Source organism: Ambystoma mexicanum, chromosome 8 (assembly GCF_040938575.1).
Source record: "Ambystoma mexicanum isolate Mex_15411 chromosome 8, UKY_AmexF1_1, whole genome shotgun sequence".
NCBI classification, from domain to species: Eukaryota; Metazoa; Chordata; class Amphibia; order Caudata; family Ambystomatidae; genus Ambystoma; species Ambystoma mexicanum.
The window spans coordinates 1,388,950,345-1,388,966,994 of NC_090929.1; the positions used below are offsets into that span (position 1 = coordinate 1,388,950,345).

The 16,650-nt window shown below is 44.6% G+C and overlaps 1 protein-coding gene across 2 annotated transcripts in view; it reads left to right on the forward strand.

Moving 5' to 3' along the window:
• Nucleotides 1-16,650, forward strand: part of DNMBP (dynamin binding protein) — a 938,987-nt gene that overhangs the window by 553,524 nt on the left and 368,813 nt on the right. For both annotated transcript variants that reach the window (XM_069611517.1, XM_069611518.1), the window contains exon 5: nucleotides 11,752-13,845. In XM_069611517.1, coding sequence (XP_069467618.1) covers nucleotides 11,752-13,845 — 2,094 coding nt within the window. The remainder of the gene's footprint in view (nucleotides 1-11,751; nucleotides 13,846-16,650) is intronic.

Genomic DNA, 16,650 nt, shown 5'->3' on the forward strand with positions numbered 1-16,650 from the left:
TTGTGAACTTTGGGACTGTGAATCAAGGGAAGGCTCTCTCGAAGACTTCCATTTCCAGATGGGCTCCGGCTGCATCATGCACTGTCACCGTTTGGCAAACCGACCGCTGCCCGGCCGTCCGAGAGCCCATTCGACCAGAGCGATCGCTGCTACCAAAGCGTTCCTGTCTGGTGTGCCCCTGCTGGACATCTGCAGGGCTGCTAAGGAAAGGTCGGCGCACACCTTCACAAGAACCTACTGCATTGATCGGGACTCCAGGGAGGAGTCCAGGTTCGGCCAAGCAGTGCTGCGCAACCTGTTCGCTTAAGTTGAGCCTGGTGAGGAGGTAAGAGATGCTTAATGTTGAGTTGTTGTATTGCTTAATGTTGAGCCTGTTGCCACCTCCCGTGGTTGTGCATGTGTGTACTGCTATGTATTCTTTTATTCATGAGCATGTGAATCCATGCCAGACCCCATGCTGGAGAAGGAACAAGTTACTTACCTGTAACTGTTGTTCTCCAGCATGGGTCTGGCATGGATTCACATGCGAACCCTCCTGCCTACCCCTCTGCGGCACTTCACTTGGTCATACTGCCACTTTACGTGCTACCAAATCTGAGGATGGCTGCCAGAGGCGGGGTTTAGGGAGAGGGCAGTCATTGGCTGGGGGCAGTATGACGTAGAGATCAGTGATTGGTTACTACTAAGAAAGACAGATCAGAAACGAAACTGATACTGATTTTTTTCTATACCGAGGATTCCCGGCCTGACGACGGGGAATATTCATGAGCATGTGAATCCATGCCAGACCCATGCTGGAGAACAACAGTTACAGGTAAGTACTTGTTCCTTACATGTACATGGGACACCCGGAGACCTTGGCAGGAGAGTAAACCAAGTCAGTGGGTGTAAGTGAAATCAGAGAGTGGAAACCATGTGAACAAGAATGTTGAGTACCCTGCTTGGCAGGAGAGTGGACCCAGGAGTGGTGTACTGAGAAAAGGGTTAGGGAACCTCAGCACAGTTTGGGAGAGAGAGCCAGGCTTTTCTTTATCTTAGCAGTATCTGGGAGTCGCGTCTGCCCACCAAGGGGCTGGGCCCCTCAAGACAATTTGGAAAAGGTGTCCAGGCCATTCTTCTTTGTTGCATGGCCTGGGAGCCTGGCCTGCTAAGTAAAGATAAAGACTTATTCTGACCATTCAAGACACAGAGACATTCTTGGATACGGTGGAAAGACTCTGGCAGGGTGGGTAGGGAATCAACACTTTGAGCCTTATGGAACATTTGCTTGGGTTCGAACTACACCGTTTTGTCACCATATGTTTAATTTAGCTTGTGAGGGATAGATTAGGATTTCGACACAGGGCGGTAAACTTTACTTTGGACATTCTGACACAGATGGTTTCATGAGCTAGTTTTGTTGAGGCAGGGAATCCCCTCTTAGATTAGTTAGTATTTCCACTGCCCTTACATTTTTGTTATTAGTAAGTCTTTGCCAATCAGCATGCCACCTTGGTGTCCGACTCTTACTCCTACACCCTCACACCATGATGAATGATGTGTAGTGCTTTAAAGGTGTTTTGAGCCTCCAGTTGGAGTCAATACCGAGCTTTTAGAATCCGTGTATCGTTGCCAAGGGTTCAGTCCGAGCATCACCCTGTCCACCTTGTTATGTCTGACTTGGTGGTTAATGCCTTTAGGTAGGCCTATTGCAATAGTCTAGTCTGGTGAATACCAGTCACTGATCACTGTGTCTTTATGGGCCATTCTCAGAAAAGGCAAGATGCTTTTCACCACATGGAGATGAAAGTGTGATTTTATTTATATATTTTGGTAGTCTTAAACTTGAACAAAGGAACGCTAATCCATTAAAAGTGAAGGCCAAGATTTTTACAGTTCATGTAAAATTATTACTTTTCTGGAGAGCTTTATTTTAAGAGAATGTACAAATGGAGTACATTGAAAAATGTTATTCCATCATTTGCCAGCCATTGGACAGTCTGCCAACATATGGACCTGCAGTCACATTGCACCTCCCACATGCATCCGAACCTAAAGAGGTGAAGTTCGACAATATCAGCTTTGCCGTCTTTTTCACTGAGGGAGGTGTAGACCCATTTCTGCGTCTACTTGTCTGATGAAGCCCAAAACACTGGGACACGTTTTCTCATCTAGTTAATTTCTCTTTCCAACCGAGCAGGCCTACAGATAAGTATCGTACCCGGCCTTTTTAATCATTAAAATCATGGAAATACGACTGCTTTATTCCTTTGCTGCGTACATTTAGGCACCAGTTTAGAGCAGAGTGTAGTGCATAGATCCGGTTACTTGACAGAAACTAGAACTCTTATTTTGATTTTTATCTGCATGGATGTAATTGCAAGCCTTTCAGATGAAACCGCACACAGTGATATAAGGAAGGGTTTCTTTCTGTTCAAATTCTGTATTTTGTGTGTAGATGCAATGGAGCAAACAGAAGCATCCCGCATTTCAATTTTCCTAGCGTTGTAAGATCATATAATTAATAAGAAGGAAAACTGAGTTACAAATGAGAACTGTTTCTAATAGGTCCTATTCATGTTCAAGTTTTGTAATGTTTTGAGTGCCTGTTGCATACATTTTACGCTCGAGGAGGCAAATCATTTTTACACTTATTTTAAGGTACACTCTAATTAGAAAATGATGAGTATGCAAGGTCTAGTCAACCTTAACTTGGAAATGGGGTATATATTACTATAAATGGTCAGTGGCAGCAGAGTCCTTGCTCAGGGCTGAGTGATTGTAATTGCACCAATCACAGGTGTTATAGCCTCTTTCAAATCTTCAAGACTGCAATTAAAACATCTAAAACCTGACTCTCGGGAAGAGCAAGCACTGCAAAAAAATGAGTTACATTTGTAATTGAAATAGAAACTCAGCAGAATTTATCCCGATAGTGATAATCCAGATAAGTATTTAACTTTGTTATGTAGCGCTTCATGCATGGTTCGTCCAACTTCTAGGCACTGTAATAATTATACTTGTGGATAGTCGGTTTACCAACCTCTGAAGGATGTTAGCTAGTAAGATAGCTCAGCCGGTTGAGCACTCGCTGTTTCTATCTGTGCATGATTTTCAGTTTGAAAGTTTGAATACCGACGAGGCCAACTCAGCTTTTCATCCTTGCAAGGTCGGTAAATGAGTACCAATTTCGGTTGGGTGATCATTGTATGTAAACATGTTCGATTAAAAGCGCAATATAAATAACAGAAATTCTTAACTCTGTCCAGCCAAAATGTGACCACGCGGTTAGGTATAGAATTTGGCATTGCGTTCTTACCCATCATAACATTAGCATTACATTAGGTAGTAGTTCCAGGAAATAAGGACTTTCATTAAACATTAAGACGATTCTATCAAACCTCAAAACATACAATACAAAATGATTTCTTTACTGTGTAATTGGTTAGGATTTTTGTGTTTAAAATTTAAAAAAAATGGTCAGACCTTAGATAAATAATGAGGCGTATTTAGGGACTATCGCCCTGTATTAAATTAACATCCCCCCTTTTACAAAGTGAAGCAGCTGTAAAGTGGCTTGGGTATTGGTATAGAAATCCTTTGGTTTTCTGAGGCTCAATTCCTTCCATTTATGGTTTGCTGAATTCTTACTATGCAAAGCTTTTCTTATTTGAGTTGGCCTGTGCATTTTGACTACTAGCTATAAATGTTATATTAGTTTTATCTTTGAGGATCTTGCAGTGATGAGGCACTAAACTGTTCCTGTTCTATGTGGGTGGTTCTCTCACATGCTGTATCGTTGATACGGTACAACGTCGTTTCATCGACGGACATTATTAAGATGGGTATTTTTATCGAGAGAATTTTGCCAAAAATAAAATCATGGAAATATGGGGGTTTGGGGAGTGGAGGAGGGGAAAAGGTCGGGTAGATAAGGGTTTCAGTGCAGGGGTGGTTGTTGGAGGGACACACACACACACACCCCAAAAATATATTTAAAAAATGTCTTGACTTTTTGCCAAAATTCTCTCGTAAAAACACTGGTCGTAATGTCTGTTGATGATATGACATAGAACCATTGATACACATGCTTGCAAGTTCTTTGTTAGAGTAATTTGGACTTCTGAGGTCTATAATGTTCCAGTTATGAGTGTAGCGTGCACTGCTGTGGTGAGGCCCTTAATTTACCTCTTCAATGTAGGGGTGTTTGTACTGCTCCATCACATGCAGTTCTTTCTCTATACAAGTGAAACATCTACTATTATGAACCATAACGTATCTGTCCCAAGTGTGGTAATCTTGCATGGCTCCTGTGTTATGTGAGGAAAGCATGATCTACTGAGATCCATGCAATACCTTTTCTATATTAGGAGTGGAGTGTACACTGCCAGGGCCATGTTACACCTGTTGTATATGAGAGGAGCTTCTACTGTGCAGAGACATTCCTGATTGGTTCTTTGGGTGGGAATCTTCTACCCTCACTTTACACCTTGCACGGATTTCCACCTGTTCTACATGATAAAAGCTTGCATTGGGGTTGCCCCGATTCACCTTTTCCATTTGTGCAGGGGAAGCCGCACGGTTTTTCCTCGAGTTGTCCTGCTCTGTGTAAGCAAAGAGTTAAAAAGAGTAATACTGCTGTTGTACCCTTTCTTTACATGCCAGGGAAACTGAGTGTTGGTGCTCATCTGTTGTATTTGTGAGTGGGTGTTTGTGCTACTGCACCTTTTGCTTTATCTGTTCATTGTCAGAGAAACATGCTTTTCTGTCATGAAGCAGAAAGCTACTGCATGGTAATGATTTCCATACAGTTTTTGCACATGTCAGCTGGCGGTCGCATACTTTTTACTGTCTAGCAAAGAAGAAAACTCCTTTTTACCATCTAAGAAATCACATTTATTCTCAAAGTTTAAAAATAGGGAGTAAAATACTCCCACCTCAAAATCTTATCTGGAGCACTGCAACCGAGAGTGGATCATCTCAAAAGGGGAGCATCACTGTTTAGTATTTTGTAGAATCTGAAGTCTTCAATAAACCGCTTTTAGGCAGTCAATTTTGATTGACCTCTTAATAGCATGGAGGGATTGGCAGAAATCCACTCAATCTTTCAAACATAATTGATTGGAGAGATAGTCACCCCCAGCACCAACACATTTTACGTACTCCCATGGTGCAGTGCAGCAGCTGAGGCTTTTCAGAAATCAAAAGCTAACATTGTTTAATCGTATGGCAAATTGTTATTTATTTGTTTTAATTTCTTTTGTTCAGTTTGTTACTTTGTTACAGTATTACCATGATAGACATTTGTTCTTGAAATAATTTCAACTGAAGCCTGTACACAGACTGATGATAATGTTTGAAATCAAGATTTTTTTTACCACAATGTAAAATTGAGCAGTCTGAATACAAATGCGAATAAAAACATTTAAAAATAAATAGCAAATTGCTAAATGCTTAAAACAATATTTGGAGGGTGTTTACGGGGATATTTGGCCAGGGATAAATTTGGAGGATAAGAGGTAACATTTGTTAAGGTTTGTAAGCAAGCTAGAAATGTATTATTGTTTTCAGTCTTGACCAGCCATTCACATATGTTGTATCAAGCACAGGAAGCAAACATGGGTTTAAGAATCAAACCGCAAAATGATGCTCATATAAACTCATCAAGCCCTAATTAGGACTTGTCATGTGAAGGACAGCAGGGACAAAAGACAGCAAGACCCCATGTTTTCTTTCACTGGTTTACTCGCCATCATGAATGGTGGGACGAACAAAAATTTAATTGGGAACTTTCCATACAATTCAAACATAATAGTTACAACAATCTATCAGGATGGTCCTTTCAAGGCAAGTCTCTCTCCCACCAAATGCAGATGCCAAGCCCCGTGGCTCTCTGGTGTCAAGCCCCAAGCCTCAGAGCTCTAGGCAGGTTACCCCACCTCCCCCTGCTCTGTTGACGTGGACCCACAAGGATCCCAAACCCCCACCCCAAGTCTTTTAAAGTTCAAGTGAGGTTGTCCCATCTCCCTCTTCTCTGGAGTTACAGGCTCAGCAGGTTGCCAAACCCTCTTCATATGCTGGCTCTAGTTGCTGGCTTTCATGCCATCCCTTGCACTGTACTAATGCCGTTACCAAACTCAGTAAACGTCTGGGGTGTTGCTTGTGGCTGGCAGGGAGATGCCCCTTAAGATGTGTGAATGTTAGGTAATTAGAAGGGGTGTTTAAGGTTGCATGGTGTGTGAAAAAATGACTACAGACAGGTGATCTGTCATGCATTTACTTTCAATGTTTTTCTTTCAGTTTTGATAGTACAGTTATATAATCCAGGGGCAATTTATTTTGTTTTCTATAAACTCAAATTGCTTTTCTGGCTGCAAGCTCCATTCAGGACTTTGGGTGGGGGCTACTATCATACACCTTTTGTTCAATGTGTTACTATATATACATTTAAATATTGTCAAGTTGGTTTATTGTGCGAGTTGCACATGTTTCAAGTTGTATCCATAACAAGCAGTGGCAAATCTAACAGTTTTGGCTTTTGAGTAGGCATGGGATAGGCATTTGCTAGGTAATGACATAATGGTGCTCCTTTGCCACACTATGGAAATAGCTGGCAAATGATGTGATTGCCTGGCCATATGTCAGTGTCTGGCAAATACCCATAAATACCTATACACAAGCCAACGAGCTTGGCTTTGCAAATTATTGTTTTTGCAACACTTCCGTGCAAGGAGTAGCTGTGAAGACACACATATTGCTTATACATGAAGTGGCTGAAGGCACACTTGGTTAATGTCATCTTTATTAGACCAGGAGCTCCTTTACAGATGCAATTAATCCATTAACTCTCAGAAGACTGCTTAGAAATAACACTGACAGGCCCTACATGGCACACAATTTGATGTTGCTTTGTGGCAGCTCGCCCGGTATTCTGAGAAGGGTGTGTTTTGGGCTGGGAGGGGCAGATAGCGGGTGGGGAATGGCAATGGGGAGTCAGTGGTTGGGTAAAAATCCAAACGCCCACAATCTGTGCCTCTTCCCACATCCCATCTCCCTCCTAGCTGTACTCCAGTGTAAAAGGATTTTTTGTAAACCTGCTTTGCTACCAGATATATAGACTGGGAAGTGTGTCGAGCCAGAAGGAGGACATAGACACTCTAAGGACATAGTTCACTGACTTTGATAGCTTCCCCCATCAGTATGGGTGATCCCTGCCTGACATACTAAGGTGCTCGCCCGTCCTTTGTGAAAGTCCACAAAGAGCCAAGTCCGCTGTCCAACACTTACCTAACTGACCCTACCACTATGAAAAATAACTTATAACAAGAGAATGACTACCTTCTCCTGGGGGTACCTGTAGCAGTCGATGGTGTTCTTGTTTAATACACATTTCTTAAATAGTCTCTTGTGACTTCATGGATTAGTCTTTGTAATTCTTCAAAGGGACTACTGACTGTTCTCAGCTCCTTGGAAACTACTTGTGGCGATCTTTTGAAGGATCTCTTATCCAGGTTGCTGATTTCCACGTATTCTTGGCTTAGATAATTATTCTGCGAGCCTCTCTCTCCTGGATGATTACATTTCAGTTAATTGGGGCCTATTTGGCTTGACACACCTTTCAATTGGTTATTTCCTCTGAACTCGGATTCATAAGGTTCTTACGCTTTACTATTCTGTACTTTGTATACAGAATGTTGAATGCTTTTCCCCCTTTGCCAGGGTTGTACTTTCCACTGTTCCTTTCTCTTCAAGCATAGATTATTAGAATTCCTTTCTCTTGAATTACAGCTTTTAAATTTTATTAACTTCTGATTTAACTCTGTCTCGTCACTTCTACTGAGACAAGTTATTTGCACTGGATAACTATTCCTGCAAGTCTTTCTGTGACGTCCATTCTCCCTATTACCTTCAAGTATGCTAGAGAAGGTACTCTGGAGTCTCGTACCTTGGGAGTCCTCTTTCTGGTCTCGTCTTGCTGTTGGCTTGTCTCTGGCAGTGTTCTCTACTTCGGGTTTTCTTTGCCACGTTCGCTCTCTGTCTCTCGGTGCAGAACTGTATAACGCACTGTAATGTCTCTCCGTTGGTGTCAGTGAAGTTTTCTGGACCGGCTGTCCACCACGGCCACACCGTGGTCTCGCCACCATGTCTCTCTGGACTCCTGCCCTTGTGATTGCTCCCCCTTGGGATTTGCTGTAGTGTTGGCGTTTCATTCCGCAATGTCAAGCGAGTTTGAATCTTTTGTGCCTCCTGGCCTATGCATCTCTCTTTCTCTCTTTCTCTTTCTCTTTCTCTTTCTCTTTCTCTTTCTCTTTCTCTTTCTCTTTCTCTCTCCCTCTCTCTCTCTCTCTCTTTCTCTCTCTCTCTCTTTCTCTCTCCCTCTCTCTCTCTCTCTCTCTCTCTCTTTCTCTCTTTCTCTCTCTCTCTCTTTCTCTCTCTCTCTCTCTCTCTTTCTCCCTCTCTCTCTCTTTCTCTTTCTCTCTCTCTTTCTCTCCTTCCATGCCTACGTACGCATTACTCTCTCTCTCCAGGTCGCTCTCCTCCGATGTTGCCCAGTCTCTGTACTTCAGCGTACTCATCCCAGTGGATTGGCCGTTTTGATATAAAGGGGCATGGTTTTTTTTTATATTAGTACCCGGCAAAGGGGGTGTGGCGGTCTCGCAGACAATGGAGAGGCTCAGAACGTGGGTGTTACCAGACAGTTATCCCGCCGCCCTGAGCCTCCTCAGGGCTGGCGGGCCCAAATCTCCACTCGCTGAGGAATGAGGCAAGTCTTTCCCTTCCCCATCCACAGAACTCCCTCCCCACCCTTCCATCCCCCTTACCTTCTTTTCTGTCCATTTCGGGAGCAGACGCGTTTGGAACACTTCTGTCCCAAGTGCGTCTGCTCCTGATCCGCGTCAGGCTGTTTTGGAAAGGAAGAAGGGACTGCACGTAGTCCCTTCTCTCGTTTCAATGTCAGCCATTTTTATGTTTACTTTTTTCCCTATTTTTTCAATTATTTTCAATGGCCACCATTGAAAGGGAAAACAGACTTTGTTTTCCCCTTCCCCGGTGGCCATTTTTGGGACTTTTTTTTCATGTTCTGAAAAGGCCGGATCGTTTCGGAACAGGAAAAACAATATTTTAGTACCCTGGTCTTACAGGCCGGGGTACTAATAGCAATAAGTCCCGGGCAGGGGCTATAAGTATGGGCCCGGTTCATTATTTGAAGTGGTAATGCCCCCCGTGATCGGGGCTTATTGCTTAATAACATTTGAGTGTTTCTTCATCACAGTCTTGATCCTTAGTGTGTTCTAATATAGTATTGTAGGACACCATGTGTAGGCCATGGTATGCACAGCTGTGGGGAGTTCCTCACAGGAACGGAAGTCCTTTTTCCCGCTGAGGTCCCACTTGCCTCAACCCTTAGGGAGGATGTTGCGGAGCAGGCTCACCTCCCTAGCCTCACGGGTGGGAGGGACTCCTTTTGGCGAGAAGGGATGATTCTCTTGATTCATCACACAAGTTGATATAAGGTACTCAGTGACATGGGTAAGATGAACAAGTCTTCTTTATTTACTATCTTCTCTCTAGTTCAGTGCACGGGTAACGGGGCCCCAGTCACCCTCATCTCTCAGCTACTGCCTTCAACTGCCACTCACTCTAGAGCTCTCCAGTATGTTATCCCCAAACAATCTCATTGAATTCCATGGTGTAATCCCTCCCCAATGATGCCATACACTCATGGAGCCCAACCGCGTTACTAGCAGCACTTATAATGGAAGTGTTTTGCTTTTGCACTTTTTTGATACTGTCCACTAGGTGGCAGCGTTACCCTACTTTTTATTTACCTCGAGGGCGCTTTCACAGACTTCAACAGGTGCATGAAGTATCGAATTATTTTAATTACATGTCTTTTACGATGTAACGCTTTTTTGGCTCGAGCCCAGCAATCACTTTGAAGCTTGCTGTCACTTGCCCTTGTCTTGTGAGTATGAAAATGCTTACTCTCTTATTAAAGTTTTCTGCTGCCTTTGCCAGGTTTCTGGTGCTAAGGAGAGATGCATCTGCTGGGCTCTGTAATAGACCAACAATATCACTTCTGGCTACTTTGTGTCTTTTCCACTGATCTCATAAAGATCCTTGAGTGCGGAAATCTGTTAAGATTCCATGCAGACGGTAAAGCCTCTAGCTCACTTTAGCAGCTTTGGATGGGGGCGATGTAACGCAAATAGTAACTTAATATTCAAACTCAGTACTACCTGTTACCGTGATATGATATTATATGTTATTTATTACGCGCTTAATACCCAGAGGTTTCTAAGCGTGGACCCAGGAATCGAACCTGCGTTGCTCCGTGTCGTCTTGCTTCCAAGGCGAGCATATTGCCCCTGAGCTATCCTCCCGAAACCGTCATATCAAAATGTGGGGTAACGTGGCTGGATAATAAGACATGCAGACAGATCCGCTGCTCCTTCTGTTCAGACTCCCACGTCTTAGTTCATACAATAGTAATAATCTCCCAATGTCATACAGAAACCATGAGTCACTGTGGATAAGAGCTCATAAACATGAGCCGGAACACAGCTCCGCTGGTCACGTGTGACAATACACTTGCCTTCGTGTTTAGCAAGAGTCTTCCATACGACTCCCACGTCTTAGTAGTATGGAAGACTCTTGCTAAACACGAAGGCAAGTGTATTGTCACACGTGACCAGCGGAGCTGTGTTCGGCTCATGTTTATGAGCTCTTATCCACAGTGACTCATGGTTTCTGTATGACATTGGGAGATTATTACTATTGTATGAACACCAAAGGCGTCGGGTACTGTTTAATGCCAATGTGAATTGCTCTGGTAGCATTCCATTGTTTTTAGCTGTTCTGTGCCTTTACTGAAGGCCTTGTTCGTCCCGTTTATATATGTTACTCTATCTTCATGTGTGCGCCCCAATGCCTGCGGGCTTTCGGCGCAATATAAACCAATAAATAAAATAAACAACCCACATGAACATCAGTCCCTCAAAAGGAGCAGCCACCCCCGAACTGCTGGGCGAGATCTCTTTGAATGAGAACACAGCAACCCAGACATATGGGTCCACATCTGTGCGGTGTATCCTGGTGCCCCACATCCAGCCGTGAAGCCATTCCTGGGCATTCCCTCTACCACTAAAAACACCTCATCCTCCACGAGAATACAGTGCATCAGTGGTGCCTTGATAACCTTTGCAGAAGTGAAATGACTTAACTTTTCGGGCTGGGCTGCCCCTTTTGTGGTGGTTTGGGCTCGGCTGTGGTGGTTCGGGCTGCACTGCCACTTTTGTGGTGGTTGGGATGCACTGCCACTTTTGTGGTGGTTGGGCTGCACTGCCCCGTTTGTGGTGGTTCGGGCTGCGCTGCCGTTTTTTTTTGGTGGTTTGGCCTGGACTGCCCCTTTTGTGGTGGTTCGGACTAGACAGCAGTGGTTCAAGCTGCACTGCCGCATTTGTGGTGGTTTGGGCTGCACTGCCCCGTTTGTGGTGGTTCGGGCTGAAATGCCTCTTTTGTGGTGTTTGCATATGGCGGTTTGTCTTTTCTTATTGCATGGATGGGCAAAAAAGGAATTCGAGCTGGTTATCATTGATTCAAAGAACCGAATCCATCATTTTTTGTTTTACTTAATTTGTAGTGAACAAACAAAAGATTGGCCTGAAGATTGTGTATTGTATTGCATGCCCCAAGTTATTGTTAAAAGAATAATCATGGCTGAATTAAATGTGCGACAGGTATACTAATTTGCGTTTGTTTCCATTCCAGGTGATCTGGTGGTGTTGGAAGGACCTCTAGGATCCAGTTGGTTACGAGGAAGAAACTGTTGGGGGTCAAAAGGCATTTTCCCTTCATCATGTGTTGAGGAGTTTTACTTATCGTCGAGGAGCCGGCAGCTTTCTCGGAGTGTGTCCCAGGATCTACCAAGCTATTCCTTGGGCCAGGCTAGAGCATTGCTGGGACTCTCCGCACAGCTGCCGGAGGAGCTGGACTTTAGGGAAGGAGATGTCATCACCATCACAGCGGTCCCAGAACCAGGCTGGTTTGAAGGAGAGTTGGATGGAAGAAGAGGCATTTTCCCAGAAGGTTTTGTGGAACTTTTGGCCCCCTTGCGAATGGGAGAGAGTCAAACACAACCCGAAAATCGTGATAGGTATCATGAGGTCAGTGTTCCTGAAACCACATCCTACATTTCTGAAGAAGAGGAAGATGGAAAAGAGGAGGAGCATGCTATGGGGACGTATGGCATTGCTCTGTACCAGTTTCAGGCGCTCGAGTCGAAGGAACTCGATTTTGACGTGGGAGACCGAATCAAAATTATAAACACATTGGAAGATGGTTGGCTCGAAGGGGAACTCCATGGCCGACGGGGAGTTTTTCCCTACAGATTTGTTAAGATTGAGCAGAGCGGCCCTGGGGAGCCACTGGAAAAGACCCAGAATGCTTTACGTCGGCAAGATGTATTGACTTGTCCTGTAGCGCTGCCTATACAAAAGCAGGAGAGAAAGACTTCTTCCAATGTCACGTTGGATCACAAACCTGACATTTCTGGAAGAATGACTGTGAATATGTTGGAATCGCAAGCTTTTTTTGATCCAGAGAGCAAGAAGCAAAAATCTTTACATGGGTCCGAAACTAGCAAAGAAGGACAATTGATAAAACCGGGTGTTGAGTCCAAAGCATTGTTTTCCAAGCTTCCAGGTGATTTCCGACCAAATAATATTTTAGAGCCAATCAGCGATGTTTCTCCAAGACCTCAGTTACCTCCTCGTCTAAAGTTACAGAAGAGTCAGACATACTGTTCTTCAGATGAAAGACACTCCGACCTTAAAGAAACCTATATGTCCTCTCCAAGGCACCATAACGTCTGTGTGTCAGAGGACCAGTCTGAACTGAGCTCCAATGGCACACACAAGTTGTCTTCAAAAGGGCAGCGTTCCCCAACAAAAGACAAGGAGATCCAAAGACTTAATAATCATGGCAGTTTATCTGAGGAATCCAGAGATCCATCGAATCGAAAGAGCTTCCCGTACCAAGATCTGGCCAACTGGGTGGCAGATCAACGTACGAAAGCAAAAAGGCATTCCACCAGCTTCATCGACCAACATGAGGGCCACGGCACATGGCCGGGCAGCAAGGGAAGTGCATCAGAAGCGTCGTCGGAAAGGCTCTATGAAAAGAACGGTAGCTGTATCGATCTTGATTACAAACTATCGGAGCAGCTTTTTCAATTTGAGAAAAGTCTAACGAGCGCACAAGGGGAGGATCATCAGAAAGTTTCCAGGCATTTCTCCATCTTGGATTACAGCTCCGAAAGGGATATTGTCAGAGGTTCCCCTGATTACAGTAGCTACCAAAAGTCACCAGAAAGAAGAAAAGCACTCAGGCCACCACCACCTCGGCCCATGAAAAGAGCAGCTACAACATCACAAATGTCCGACTGCCAGAGCCCCCGATCAACATCTAGCCAAAATTCCTCCCCGTCCTTTGCAATTCGTCCATCCCGGCCAGCCCCTCTTCCTCCACCATCTAGCCAAAGGAGAAGCGCATCCCCAAAACCTCAGCCAAGGAATGGGTCCTCACAAGGCAGTTCTCCCACCCAGGAACTCATGGATGACAGTGTCCTCGAAGAGGACACCTGCTCCCAGGATATGAAAGAAAGCGAGCCCCAGTGCCCCTTCCTAATGCTAAGAATCGAGGAGGTGGAGAGGGACCTGGAGGTTTACAGCAAGACGCGGGATGAGCTGCATTTAATGCTTGAGGAGGAGCAGGAGGAGCTCGTGAGGACAGAGACCTTAGAAAACCTGGAGTTTTGTGATTGCAACATAGAAAGCCTCCGCGTGGAGCTGCAGCAGCTGAGAGGTGAGCTAAAAACCACTGCTTCAGTGTGCCTCAGTAGAATTCAGGACTTATGTGTATTCCAGCGTAAGCCAGGTCGATTTCATGTATACCTTTTGATGTGTGTTTATATTTGTTGTTTTTGAGAGTTTTAATACTGCACTGCATCCAGTAGATGTCTGACACGGGGCACTCAATGGTTGGAGCTGAGAGGCGAGGTCAGGGATCATCTAGTTGCGAAGGGGTTGCTCACATAGAGGGGTGTAAGGGATTTTCTGAAATCTGAATGGTTTTTGACCTGGCAGGGAAATGGGTGCAGAATGGGCAACCATGTCATGTTCACCCTAAACCCACTGTCATATTTGTTGCCACGCCACCCTATGCTATGTGATTATAATATCGGTCAATCTGTTAGAACTACACCAAAGCCTCTCAAGACTCCATTGCATCATAATAGAACTCAATGGAATGGTTTCTGCTTTCGACTTAAACATAGTATTTACATTCAGAGCCCTCCTCGTACCCCCCACACACCTGCAACTCATCACATGTAGACAGTCTGCTTTCAAGGCACCATGTATCCAGACACCAGACTCTGGTCTATTAGATCTGAGCTTTGCATCACATGCACTCTTAGAAAAGGCTGCCGCAATACAACCCCATACTCGGGACAGGTGTGAGCTGCAAAACGCACTTTTAATGTTGGCCTAATGGCATGCTGGGAAGAATTGTTCATTGTACGCAGAGGGCCGTGATCGCTAATGCATGCATGTCCATTGTCCTCTCTGGGCAATTTTACTTGTTTTGTGGTGATGGGATCTAAGTCAGGAATGGAAGTTGTGACGGGCGATCCTGGGTTTCTGAACCTCTTTGCACTCTGCCACGAAACAGTTGTTCAGGTTGCCTGCCATGTTTGTGCACGACATACACCATTAACATGAATCCTTAGAGATCCTCCTGGCTTTAGTAGGCGATACGTATAGGGAGTGCGGCATCTCGGCCGGCATGAAGCATCAATGCTGGGCAAATGCAACCGGCTTGCAGCACAGCTACTGGGGGAGGCCAAACCAATACTTGTGCTCCACACCCCAGTTCTGCGGTGCAAAAACTGTCTCCGGCAGTCAGTTATGATCCACCCAGCCCTCTGCCTGCATCTACATGAAATGCATCTATTTACTACATCAAGCAACACAGGCTATTGAGAGCAGAAAACAGGCGATTGTGTGTTGTCTTTGTTCACATCTTGATGGGAATGTTCAGGATAGTGTGTCCCTGCAAGTTCACAATGCACCTGCCTCGAAATGGCATTTGCAAGCCCAGGAACCATTCTTATATGAATTGGTGGACTGTGAATATTGCACAACAAAAACAGTGTCAGTAATGTTTGCTTTCTTAACGAAATAACACACAGTGTCCCTTTGGAAGCAATGTGAGACCGCCACTTGTTAGATGTATTCGAGTTGAAGAAAGGCGAGGCTCTTAATCAGTCCAGAGATGCTACTAAATGTGACACATGGGCATGTTTTTTTTTAAATTTCTTTTAAATTATTGTATATGGAGAAGGCAAGATGCAACCTTTACAAAATGAAACCAACAATCAGAGGTACAATTTACTTTATGGAAATACAAAGCTCATACAATTATGTAGAAACCTTTCAAATCAAATGTCTAAGAAAACCTACAGCAAATCATTAAGTTCACAATCGGACAATTCTAAAATGGCAGCTTAGGTATCAGTAGTTCATGTTATGCTTCTCGGGAAGCTGGTACCTGCTAACCACAGAGATGTGTGCTAACCGCCCAAGCATCTCCGCCAAAGCCCATCATTGTCATCTAAAATTACTCCTTGGATAAACTTACCAAAAAACCAAAGTGTGTTGCTCAGTCAGTGCTGTACAGTTGATCATTAAATGTTTTAAAGTTTCTACTTAAGATTTGTCCTCACAAAATCGGCAAAATGAAAACGGGGTAATGTATTGGTGCCTTACGAGAACGTCCCTGATCGGGAGAAGATTCCACCTCAATCTCATTTCTTCTCGACGAAAAGGATTGGGAAACATATTCATACATGGAGCCACCACCCCATAGTTTTATGCTGCAGCTGGAGGTGTTTTAGAGACAGGTACTCGTGAAATATGTCAATTGTAGAACACCAGTCCTCATGGTAAAGTGCGCATTTCACAGCTATTGGCCCAACCCAGAGATCCAAACAGTTTCCCGCATCCTTAGGAAGCAAACGTTCCCTCTGGTCTCTCAGAGAATTGACTGTAAATGCATTGCTACAGCCAATAGCGTTGCTCAGTTCCACGTACAGTGTATTTTTCACATTAACTACCAATTTGATTGATTTGAGGCATTTATAAACATGCACAAAGGGGGAATATACAAAAATGTCGCCCTCAGTAGTGTGCCCCCGCAGTTACTGTGACTTTGGGGGCGCACAAAATACTGAATCCATTACTGCACCCAAGCAGAGCAGGGGTTGCGGGGGTGTCCCCTGCTCTCCTTGGGCACAGTAATGGGAGTCGGGGGTTGTGGGGGTGTCAACCGTGTACCATTCTGGTAAGCGAGGGACAAAGTAAAAAAAAAAAGAAAAAAGCACCCTGCAGAGTCAGCTCTGACCCACGCATGTCGGAGGAACCGACGCCGCATTGATAGCGGGGTGTCGGTGGCGCACACAAAAGTGTGCCAACGTAAAGGTAAGTGGGGTGGGGGGTCGGGTAAGGGAATGCAGGCCGGGGGCCATGGGTAAAGTGATCTATTTGATCACTGCGCCGCGCCGTAATTGGCATCAACATTTTCGTCGGCGCAGTTATAGATGGTGCAGTG